Source organism: Sander lucioperca, chromosome 8, assembly GCF_008315115.2.
Source record: "Sander lucioperca isolate FBNREF2018 chromosome 8, SLUC_FBN_1.2, whole genome shotgun sequence".
Taxonomy (NCBI): domain Eukaryota; kingdom Metazoa; phylum Chordata; class Actinopteri; order Perciformes; family Percidae; genus Sander; species Sander lucioperca.
Window position 1 is genome coordinate 33342689 of NC_050180.1, and position 12307 is coordinate 33354995.

The 12307-nt window shown below is 41.7% G+C and overlaps 1 protein-coding gene across 1 annotated transcript in view; it reads right to left on the reverse strand.

Moving 5' to 3' along the window:
- kcnh3 (potassium voltage-gated channel, subfamily H (eag-related), member 3) overlaps positions 1-12307 on the reverse strand; it is a 183477-nt gene that overhangs the window by 27436 nt on the left and 143734 nt on the right. Inside the window, exons 7-8 of the mRNA XM_031300665.2 lie at positions 11956-12157; positions 5192-5557 (exon numbers count right to left, since the gene is read on the reverse strand). Coding sequence (XP_031156525.2) covers positions 5192-5557; positions 11956-12157 — 568 coding nt within the window. The remainder of the gene's footprint in view (positions 1-5191; positions 5558-11955; positions 12158-12307) is intronic.

Here is a 12307-nt window from a genome sequence, read left to right on the forward strand (position 1 = left end):
TTATTCTGTTTTCCTTTTTTGTCAACAAATCCCATGAAAAGACCAAAAGTGTTCGTCTCTCAACACTTCCTCACTCTGTAAGCCCCGAGCTCATCGGTTCCTTCTGAAGATGTAAAGCTTTTAAAATGATTTATTATTAAAAAAAATGTTTCCTAACGCAGCTTTAAGCAAATGTTACTTACCTAAACAGCTGCAGATTGCACATTTGTTGGAAACTATTTCACCTGTGGATTAGAACATATTTGATGCTCTACGACGATGTATGTGGGACTAAATCCAAACATATAAAATAATAAGATTATAAATGAGTTAAAAGATTAAGGCACATAAGCACCTTTCACTGGAAACTAGCAGATTACATTATTCTGTCAGTCAGGAAATGTCGAGCACAGACAGAAGTATCATGTGAAGTATGTTATTTGACTAGCAGTGTGTGTGTGTGTGTGTGTGTGTGTGTCTGTCTGCCTGCCATGTATTCACTGTGGAAACTAAATCTTTTCTTCACACAAGTTCATATAACTGCATGTAGGCAGTTAGAGGTTGTGGAGTGGCCCCCGTGACTCCCTGCACAGAACCTCAAATGTCTTCTGGAGAGTATTTTAATTTTGTTCCTTTTACTGTGCAGGAAGTGCATAAAGCTCTTAAAGCATTAGATCACAGGAAATCAAACGGACCGGACTTGATAGAGCCCTACTTCTTGAAAATAGCAGCTGATTATGTAGCTCAACCTCTTACGGTCCTCTTTAATCTTTCAATCCAAAACAAAGAAATACCACTTGTTTGGAAGTCTGCTTTTGTTACCCCTTTATTAAAAGGAGGTGATCCAGCTGTTATGACTAACTACAGACCAATATCAAACTTGTGTGTTTTGTCAAAACTTCTTGAATCTCTTGTTTGTGATCAACTTAAAGAGTTCCTGTACTCTAGTGACCTACTCTCTAAACTGCAATCCGGCTTCAGGAAAAAACATAGCACCATCACAGCTGCTACAAAAGTGATAAATGATATACTTGTTGCTCTTAATAAAAAACAATATTGTGCTTCCCTTTTTATTGATTTGTCAAAAGCTTTTGACACTGTGGATCATGTTATTTTAAAGCATAGGCTTTTATGTCTGGGACTGTCTAATCATGTTGTTTTGTGGTTCACAAATTATTTGAGTGACAGGACCCAGTGCATTAAATGTGATGGTCTGTGTTCTGATTTTTTGGATGTCCACAAGGGGGTGCCGCAGGGTTCTATATTAGGACCCCTCTTGTTCATCATGTATATTAATGATTTAGGACAAGATGTGTCTGACGCTAATATGCATTTTTATGCTGATGACACAATAATTTACTGTTTTGGACAGAACCCTGTTAAAGCTGTAGAATCTCTGCAGAAAGCTTTTGACGTGGTCCAGCATACACTTATCCAGCTAAAACTGGTCCTTAACGCTGAAAAGACCAAACTAATGTTGTTTTCAAACAATAAGAAGGTCCCTCAATCTATCCCCTTTGTGTCCACTCTTGAGGGAAATGTCATAGAGATGGTTCACACCTACAAGTACCTTGGTATTTTGTTTGATGACTCCCTGACTTTTAAGCCCCATATAGACAATCTTGTGAAAATGCTTAAACTAAAATTGGCCTTTTTCTTTCGAAATAAATTTTGTTTTTCTTTTGAGGCAAAAAAGCGCCTTGTTAATGCAACATTTTTATCTATTTTAGACTATGGAGACCTGTTGTACATGAATGCTTCTGCTAAATGTCTCCACAAGATTGATATTGCATATCACGCTTCTCTGCGGTTCATTACTAATTGCAAGGTCTTGTCCCATCACTGTGAACTGTATTCTCGAGTGGGATGGCCTTCTTTGTCCTCCAGGAGGCTGGGTCACTGGTATACTTTCATTTATAAGGCCATGCTTGGTCTTTTGCCTTCCTACATCTGTAATTTAATCTCACGGAGGAGTGTTGGCTCTCACTGTTTGCGTTCGAATGATCTTTTGTTGCTCGCTATTCCACTTACCCGTACAGAATTGGGAAAAAGGGCTTTTGTTCACTCAGCCCCCCACACATGGAACATGTTGCAAAAAGACTGGAAATTGACTGAATTACTTTCATTGAACGCTTTTAAGTCCAGATTGAGAGCATTTGAGTCGATTCTTTGTAATTGTTTTTCATAATGTATATGTAATAGTATTGTATGTTTATAACTTTTTTGCTGCTTCTTGGCCAGGACTCCCTTGAAAAAGAGGTTTTTAATCTCAATGGGACTTTTTTCCTGGTTAAATAAAGGTTAAATAAAAAAAATAAATAAAAAAATAGAGGTTCAGCCTCAAGAGAATGAATGTAGGTCAATACATGTCCTTGCAGGTCCTGTGTGTGTGTGTGTGTGTGTGTGTGTGTGTGTGTGTGTGTGTGTGTGTCTGTGTCTGTGTGTGTGTATAGCCCACTTAATGTGCACTGAGGCCTGAGACATTACCAACGCATCACTGTGTCCTCTGACCATAAATCTTGGCATTTCTCCCATCAAATAACCTTTCCATTCCCTCCATTTCTTTCTCATTTCTTCTTTTATTGCTTTCTACCAGAACATTCAGCTCTCTTCATTATGGATCAGCACAACAACATCACAAGCCATAACTCAAAAAAGATACCCTATTTAAAATATGTCTTGGGCGATCGGATCACCAGCGCTAAATACAGAAGTTCTGTGACTAAATTCACATATTTAATTCCTTTTGAAAATGTAGCATCTGCAGACATTTGTGTGAAGGGTGACACACTGCTGACTGTCTCCACTCAAGGGTTAAAAAAAACCCTGCGCTCATACAGAATATACAATCTGTTCTTATGTTGCTAAATGTATTATATGCATGAAACAATGTGTACATTTCACAAGATAATCAAATCAATTGTACTAGGGATATTCATTTTACTGACCCTCTTTTGTTGATGTTCATTTCTTCTGTCCTTTCTGGGTTTTATCAAGACAAAACCACCGGAAGTATTAGCTTAGTTTAAATAAAAACCCATTGTTAAATGGTTTTGATGTTACTGGCTGGATCTTACGAGGTCTTATTCTAGAGAATGTAACCATCAGTGTTTTGTCACATGTTCTGTTAAAGGTGCAGTAGGTAAGACTTGTAAAACTAACTTTCTGTCATATTTGCTGAAACTGACCCTATGTTCCAGTAGAACTACATGAAGCAGGTCATTTAATTTTCTCTGGCACCACCTACAGCCTGTAGTGCGATTTGCAAAAATCCACAGCTCCCTGTTCAGATGCACCAATCAGGGACGGGGGGGGGGGGGGGGTCTAACTGCGTGTCAATCACTGCTCATGCACACACTGTAGGCTCGTTCGAGATGAGCCAGGTCTGCGCAGAATCGATCACCGGTGATCGCCGCCCAATGCGTGCCGGTTAGATTTGTGTCCGACTTGATCCCGACTCGCGCTGACGTCATGCACACGTGGGCAACAATAACCTCACGAGACCAAGGTGGCCGCAGTTCTGAGACGCAGGCAGCGCAGTCGCTTTTCACCGACTGCTAGACCCAGGCGGACACAGGGCATGCTGGGAAACACCGGCCTCTCAGCTGATTGGTTCAGAATCGACTCAACATGTTGACGTTTTATATAAACTTTTAATTGATTTTGAATCTGACGGATTTTAACTGCTATTTGTCTGATTTAAAGGCTTATTCTATACAGAACACATGTTGTGTGACTGATAGTTACGTTTAGAAGTCAGAGAGACTAAATCTGTTCAGATTACAGATCCTCTACAGTCTGTTGGTTATTAACATCAGCAACAGATCACATGTAGAGCATTTTGACAGCTACTCTGTCATAATAAAAACAACTGGAGACTGTGTAGGAGCTGATATATGGGTCTGATAACATTTTATTAAATCAGAATCGGGCCACAGTGTTTCTGTCACTTCCTATTCAGCCTGAAGACTGCTGGAATCAGCTGGAAACTGTCCGCCTTGACAGCGGATTTTTGTCACCTCCCCCGGCTGCTCCCGCCTGCTCTCATCCACTTTACAGATGAGGCGCAGTTCATCTTGAACGAGTCTATTCATTCTCCCTCATGGGGGGAGGGGCTTAGGAGACCGTTTTGGGCTTCAGCAGAAAGGGGGGGGAGGGACTGACAAGCTGTCGATATTCAAATTCTTTGGCTAAGTCCTGGATCTTCACAATCCTACCTACAGCACCTTTAAACTACAAAGCAAAGTGGCAGAACTCTCTAAGTTTGTTTTCTTCAATAGTAACAAATGTTGGTTACTTTTAATCAGTGTCTGGTTTCACACCAAAATACCGATAGTCACACACAAGCATTGCAACGGTTCACGAGAAAAAGGTTTAAAATGAGTCAATCCTGTGCAGTATGCACCATGAAGTACTGGCTCAGAGCTGAACTTTACAGCAGCTTTCATTTAATCTATTGAATAGTTTTTGAAATATCCTGATAGCAAATAAACAAACGCACAGGCAAACATGTAACGAAACCCCTCAATCAAGAAAAACGGAACAAATGAGACAGTCAACGGATGGTTTTGAATACAAATGCTCTGTGTGTTGATGTCTCACTGATGCCCGATAATTAGCTGAGTGAGTACTTAACACTACGAGGAGAAGAGCTTCATGCCCTGAGAGGAAACACTAGCATGCATACAAAGTAGAAACTAAAACACACACACACACACACACACATACACACACACACACACACACACACACACACACACACACACACACACACACACACACACACACACACACACACACAGGTTTGTTTCACTATCTTTGTGGGGACCCGTCATTGACATAATGCATTCCCTAGCCCCTTACCCTAACCTTAACCATCACAACTAAATGCCTAACCTTAACCCTTACCCTCACCCTAACCATAACCTAATTCTAACCCTAATCCTACAATCAAGTCTTAACCCTCAAACAGCCCTTTAAAATTGTGGGGTCCAGCATTTTGGTCCCACAAAGATGTCCGGACCCCACAAGTATACTGTATTCCCGGTTTTTGGACCCCACAAATATAGTAAAACAAGCACACACACACACACACACACACACACACACATGCACACACACGCACGCACGCATGCACACACGCACGCACGCACACACGCACGCACGCACGCACGCACGCACGCACACACGCACGCACGCATGCGTTTCTCACCTCCTATGAGCATGGTGCAGATGGAGAAGATCTTCTCTGAGTCCGTGTTGGCGGACACATTTCCAAATCCCACACTGGTGAGACTGCTCAGAGCAAAGTAAAGCGACGTCACGTAGCTGCTACGCATCGACGGGCCGCCACCCAGCACCCCGAAACTCCCGCCCCCAGTGGTCGTCTCCACCACGGCCTCGCCTCCAGATGTGTTTCCGTAATATTGGCTGGAGTTCCAGGAGCCCTGCCCTCCGACCTCCGACCCCGACACGTTCCACTGACTGCTGTTGGCCGGGAGGCTGCTGACTGTGGCTGGGACCGGCGTCGGCAGGAAGTAGGGGGTCCCAAGACGCTTGGCCAGCTCATGGAGCCAACCTGAGAGACAGAGAAAGACATTTATTAGAAATCTATTTCCGCACTCGCATTGCTTTTTCAGTTACCTCAAATAAATTAAATATATCTTATTGTTCCATCACAAAACTCCAGCTTAGGCCCATTTAGAGCTGAATACTTCCTGAATTGTCCACCATTGTGATAGGCATCCAGTGGTGGGAAGTAACTAGGTTTAGTTCCATTTTGGTTGCATCATGTAATTACTATATTATATACTATATTCGTAGTCTAGAAATCTAGACGCACCCTAGCGGCAGCAAATGTAATTTGCAGCCAGGGTCAGTCTAGCAACTTGGCTTGCGAGCTGGAAAAACCAAAATCTGGTCAGGCCAATCACGTCGTGTATAGATTCGGTGGGCGGGCTTAACATAAGGATGGCAGAGTTGCTGCTGTCAAACAGCGGTCTTTGGAATCGGCTTTGGCCGCAACTCTGGAAGACTTGGAGTTAAGCACTGAAGTCATTCTTAAAAAAGGAAGATGTGTTCAGAGTTTTGCCGACCGGATAAGGAAAAAGTTTAATATATCAACTAGCGTTGCTCTGGTTGGCTATGAGTGGAGAGGGAATTTAAAAGACAACCGTTCATCCCGCCCCTCAGATTGAGCCCTGCCAGTGGTGAGTTCCCAGACCCAACATCTTGATGTAGGTCTGGCTTGTCAGGCTACTATATTCGTCCTCTTTCTTTTCTTTCTTTCTTTATTCCTTGGTTGGTTATATATTCTAGTCTGTTGACTATGTGTTGAGGATGTCAGAAACGTTGATAAAAGGGTTTTGATGTAATGTAATGTAATGGATGCTGATGTTGTTGTTGACGATGGTCATTGTTGATTATATTGTGTCAACTTTGTAGGCTGATTTGCACTTTTTTCCTACCCTATGTAGGTTACTTTGACGCTGCTATCCATGCACCTTGTACTGGTATTTATTTGTCTTCGTACTGTTACTGTTGTGTTCCAGTTGGAGTGTGTGTAGAACTTGTATGTATTTATGTGTCTTGTATGTGTTTTTTACTTGCTGCACACCGAATCGCCCTTCGGGGACACATATAAGGTGGAAGTTGAAGTATATGAGTTTTCAATTCATGGGACTTCATAATTCTGCATTTTAGAAGGAGATATTGTACTTTTTACTCCACTTTATTATTTATAGTTACTAGTTACTTTGATTTTATATACAAAAAATGTGATTAACTTTTTAAACTGCTGCATTATTATAGATTAAAGGACCGGTATAACCACACAGAAGTCTTTGGTCATGATGCTGCATGATTAGACCTGCTAAGGTCTGAGAAAAAAAGAATCTCTGTGAATTGGATGACCAAACACAACTAAAAATAATGTCACAAAGCATTTTAAAACCTGCTCAGACCTGCTCAATCAGGCTAATGGACACACCATGACTTGATGTGTGAAAGACACGGAGGCTCCAAGTTCATTTTACAAATATAAAGACAGCCATTCAGCTTCAGAGGAAGAGGTAGGAATAAAGGGAAAAAGAAGATCGGGATGGACAAAGGAAGGAGGGAGGAAGGAATGATAAAGCAGAAAGTAGGCTGTGAAGAAGGCTAAATTATTGAAAAACAGTGTGAAAGACAGCGAGAGAGGGAATGTGAATAATAAAATATGGATGCAGCCAGTCATTGATCTCTGGCATCACACACTTCAGACAAGCAGTGTTGACCTTGAGTATAAATGTGTGTGTGTGTGTGTGTGTGTGTGTGTTTGTGTGTGTGTGTGTGTGTGTGTGAGAGTGAGAGAGAGAGTTCTCAGACAATGAGACAAGCCTGCCAGCATAAATAAATGGCAATCAAACTGTGAGCAGTTTCCCAGTGAAGCAGCTAAACCAACAACATTAGAGGATTTAACACCTGAGTAGTTTCCTAATTACTGTGTCATTAGCCCAACTTAACCTCCCCCTTCCTGAGGAAATGTGGTCCTGACGGAGCCGTTATATTGCATGCATGTCTGTGCCTGGAAATCAGAATATATATATAAATAAAAACTACTAAGAATTTCTTTCATCTTGTCAATGCATAAGGGAACGCGAAGAGCATTACTGATTTTAGTGTAGGAGCGCGCTATGATAAAGTCTGCAGACAGACAGGCTGCGAAGGGGGGAGGATTTACTGTGTATTGTGACAGTTTTCATGATTTGACTGGATGTGAATTCAACTACAGTCGAGTGAACTCATCGTGTTCAGCCTCAATCTGGTCCCCATGGTGGCAGTTCATAACACAGGCAGTGTAAATATTAACCATCTGACTGCATGGATGTGTAGGTAAGTCAATAACACTTTATAATAAGGGGGCAAAACACACACTGAAGTATCACTGATTCCTGTTGCTCACTAACTCTCTTCAGCTTAACTCGAAGAGCGTGAGGCGTTTGAGTGACCTTAAATGGAGATGCTGGTTGCTGGGATGTTCAATGAGAAGTGGGGGGCCTGTTTTTTGGCTAGAGGTAAAAGAACCGAATGCTGAAGGAAGGGCAGTCAATTTTCTGCAGAAAAAGGCTCAGGGTCTTTCGACTGAATAAAGATTTATTATTGCAGCAACCGGTCTCCCTTAAGATTCTTTGATTGGACAAATCGGCCTAAGAAAATCTACAACACTAGAAGTCATCCACACTTTTATTACATCCCACTTAGACTACTGTAACTCGCTGACAGGGGTGTCAGACTGGGGGTGGAAAGGGGACTGAGTACCCAGGGCCCTGTGAGGAGGGCCCAAAAAGATGCTAGAATGAATAGCTGTGGATGCGGGGGCCCCTGCCCATAGAAAATTCCTTTCTACAGGGCCCAGAATTGCTCTCTGTATTCCTGTCTTATTCAATACAGCCTCTTCAAACTTCAACTAGTTCAAAATGCTGCAGAAGTGTCCACATAACACATGTTTTAGCAACTGTACACTAGTTTCCTGTACTGTATGTTTTAGAATTGATTTTTAAATTTCAATTATTACCTCTAAATCAAGTTTGGCCCCTTATGAGCCTGAATGCAGCCTGAGATCTGTTAGTAACTCCCTGGTTTAAAGCTAAATACCAGAGGAGACTGAGCCTTTGGACTCACAACCTGTTGGAGGAGATTCTTCTTAAAATCTCTCTTCCAAATGCCCTTTTTCAGAATTGCTTTCTTTTGAATCGGTTTTTCATCTGTTTGGCGTATTTTTTTTTGTGTTTTAGTAATTCTTACCTTGCATGTCATTACTACTGTATTCATTCTATGTTTATTGATTACTTATCTGGTCATTTTCTCCAGTTTTATGTCTTTGTAAAGCACTTTGTAACTTTGAAAAGTGTTTTGTGGACAGTAGCACAAACAGTATCATTGATTCCTCGTCTCTGGTGGAAACTGTTCGTGTTTCAGTGGAGCCTCTCTGCCTCTGTCCAAGGTGCTGATTTCTCCTCCCTGTCTTGCAGAGTTGACTGGAGCTGTCCGTGGTGCTGAACTCCTCTTAGAGAAGTCAAAATAACTTATATTTGTGAGCCATTTTTAAAGATTTACATCTTCAGTAGGAACCAGTGGGCTTGGGGGCCGACTGTCAACGGGGAGGGAAGCTGGAAAGTTTTGGTCTTTTTATGGGGTTTGTTGACAATACAACTATATAATACAACCAGATGCAGTTCCTCTAAGGGGTGGTGAATGTTGTTATTTTTCCTGATTGTGTGCCCTTGTGGTGGTTTTCAAAATGAAGATATTAAATATTAATGAAGTGTACTGTACATTTGCTTGAATGAAAGCTGTGGTAGTTGGTGCCTGCTTGCCTCTCTAAGGCCCACTAAAGCTGTTGTTGAAATTTGGATTGTCTGGCTATTAAAAGGTGGAGTTTGCAATTCTGGAGAAAGATTGTTGATATTTTAACTTTACACCTCTCCCGTCAGCGCTACTTTTTCTTTTTTACGGTCCCTCTCGCTCCCGCTGCCTTTCTCTTTATACACCCATGGCCTTTATCCTGTTCTATGCACCGGATTTATTTTCAGCTCACACACACACACAGAATAGACACTTAGCGTACCATGGGCAAAATTTTTGCTTGGATTTGACTACAACTTTAGCAACTTGGAAGATAAGTGCCAAACCTAAAGGTTCCACCTTTATGACAACATGTAAAATGTCTATGTTATGTCCATTTCTTTATCCTCTTTATCTGTCCAGCTCAGTAGACCATGGCTTGTGTGTGTGTGCGTGTGTGTGTGTGTGTGTGGTGACTACAGCCCCCATGGCTCCTCTGCCCATGAATTATTGATAGGCCTGCAGACAGAACTGAACCTCTCCCAAGTACTAGCCAATTGACTGAGCGACGGACAAACGGCGAAATCAGAGCCGAAATCAGACCTTAACTGTGAATCACAGTTGGTGTCACAGAAAGGTCAGACTGCAAACTGGTCTTTGTTGTCCCTTGGAGTCTGTTGGAATCGTGAAGCGAGGGACCGCTGACATGAATTGACTTCACTGTTACTGTCTGTCGTTATGTGGTTTGCTGAAAGGACAATGATAGGTAGGCCGGTATAAATCAATGAGAGAGAGGGAGAGAGGGAGAGAGAGAGACAGCGAGTGAGAGAAAACGAGGGAGAATAGCCAGAGGAGTATACATTAGAAAACACGCTCATTTGCAGTTTATTATTTTATATTATATATATATATATTCGTGTTGATCTTTGCTCCAGTTACAGTCGGAAGGATTCAGGTTAGCTCCCTTGGAAACTGTCTGTTTGTGCGTGTTTACAAGTTTATCAGATTGTATGCCAGAGTTTCATGTCACCCGCAGGATTTGAGATTCTCCACCGAAAGACGCTTGTGGAATATCAACAAAGCTGCGTGTTATTAAAAGCATCGGTCGTGCTGAAAATGGAGACACGTGGGGGCCGTCCTTCTGCATAAGTGCCTCTGCGCCTTTTGTTGTGGATACAAAATGACTGACATCATTGTGACGAGGTGTGTAAGTGTCATCTTAGTTCTGTCTTTCAAGCAAGAGGTCGGTGAAAGATTCAGATTCAGAAAACTTTATTGTCTGTCATGACAGAAAATTGTCCTAAACGTGGCCTCAACATAGAGTGCAAAAACAAAAGTCGGACAGTCAACATACGATAGCTTATACAAATAGTTCACACAGGATAAAAATAATACAATGTATGTGTGAAAAGTGACAGTGTTTGTGTGGGTGTGTGGGTCATTACTTTTTTTAAAGATGTTTATGGCAGTGGGAATAAAGGAGTGTTTGGGAGTGTATTTCTTGGCTAGAGGGACTTTATAGCGGCGGCCTAATGGCAGTAACTGGAACGAATTATCCAGGGGGGTGAGTTGGATCTTTTGTGATGTGATTGGCTTTCCTTTTTACTGCTTGGGTGTGAAATACTGATAATGAAGTTTAGATTTGGCCGGTTATTTGTATAAAGTGAAAATTTCTGGAAGAATCTGCCCATCTCATCGTACTAAACCACAAAGAGGGGCTACATTTAGACAGGATCTAATTTAATTTGACCTTGGGAAGACAAAGCCTACAATATAATTGAGAAGAGTGATGGAGAACCCAATCTTAGATTTGCTCAATTTACCCAAATGAAATTCTGGTCTTTGGCACTGGCAGGATATTTACAGTCTGAGCACAATGACAATTAAATAATACTCGTACACTAAAAGCTCTCACCCCTGAGAAAATGGACCATAAAACCGCTTCAGAGAGGTTTTGTCCACCACTTCCACCCCACAGACACTACATTTACATTTATTATTTTATTTTGGCCTTGACAACATGGCAACCAGTGAACGTCATTAAGAGCTTCACTGATTGGGGTTGGTACTGTATGTCCGTGTAGAAGAAGTATTTATGTCCTTTATTAATCTAACCACCACGTTTTTAGCTCTTTGTGAGGAAATCGGAGAGAATCCATGCAGGCACAGAGAGAACATGCAAACTCCACGGATGGGTTAAAACCTACAACTGTGAGGTGACGGGGCTAACCACAACATGCCACCCATAAAAAGTGGCAATACCACAACAGGGTTCAACAATAAGGGTTGCACGATGGCCTGGGGCAAGTTAAATGCCACTTCGGGCAAGTAAGTATAACAACCCATCATATCATAATCATTTGATTTGAATGTGCTGTTGGCCAATCAAGAAATTAGTTGGTGTTTGATGCTTTTGACTTTTTTTTCAAAACAAAATTACACTTTTGATGCTTTCAACCTTTTTTTATTTATTTTTTTGACATTTTTGTTAACATTTTTGACGCTTTTTGACCTCTTTTTTTTAAACGCTTTTTTGATGTATTTTTTTTAGTAACGGACGTTCATTAATATAAAAAAGTTACCCACTAAAGATTTAAGTATCTATAACATTTCTTAAGTAGCTTACAGTCTTGAGTAAAAGAGTGCACTGACCGATATCCCAGGAGCCGGGACTTTCAATCTCCTTGCGCCCGATGAAGTACCAGACGCAGGCCATCCAATGGGCCAGAAGGGCGAACATGGACATCAGCAGAGTGAGAACCACGGCGCTGTACTGGGAGTATCGCTCCAGCTTCTGCAGCAGCCGCAGCAACCGGAGCAGCCGGACCGTCTTCAACAGGTGGACTCCAAAGTACTGCACAGATAGATACATACCACATCGGTTCACACACACAGTCTCAGCCTTCATGACAGGTAAAAACTTATTTTTATGCACTGGCTATTTTGCTTCCATTCTATCAGAATAGTGGGGAAAAAAACAATCACAAAATACACATTAAGGTGT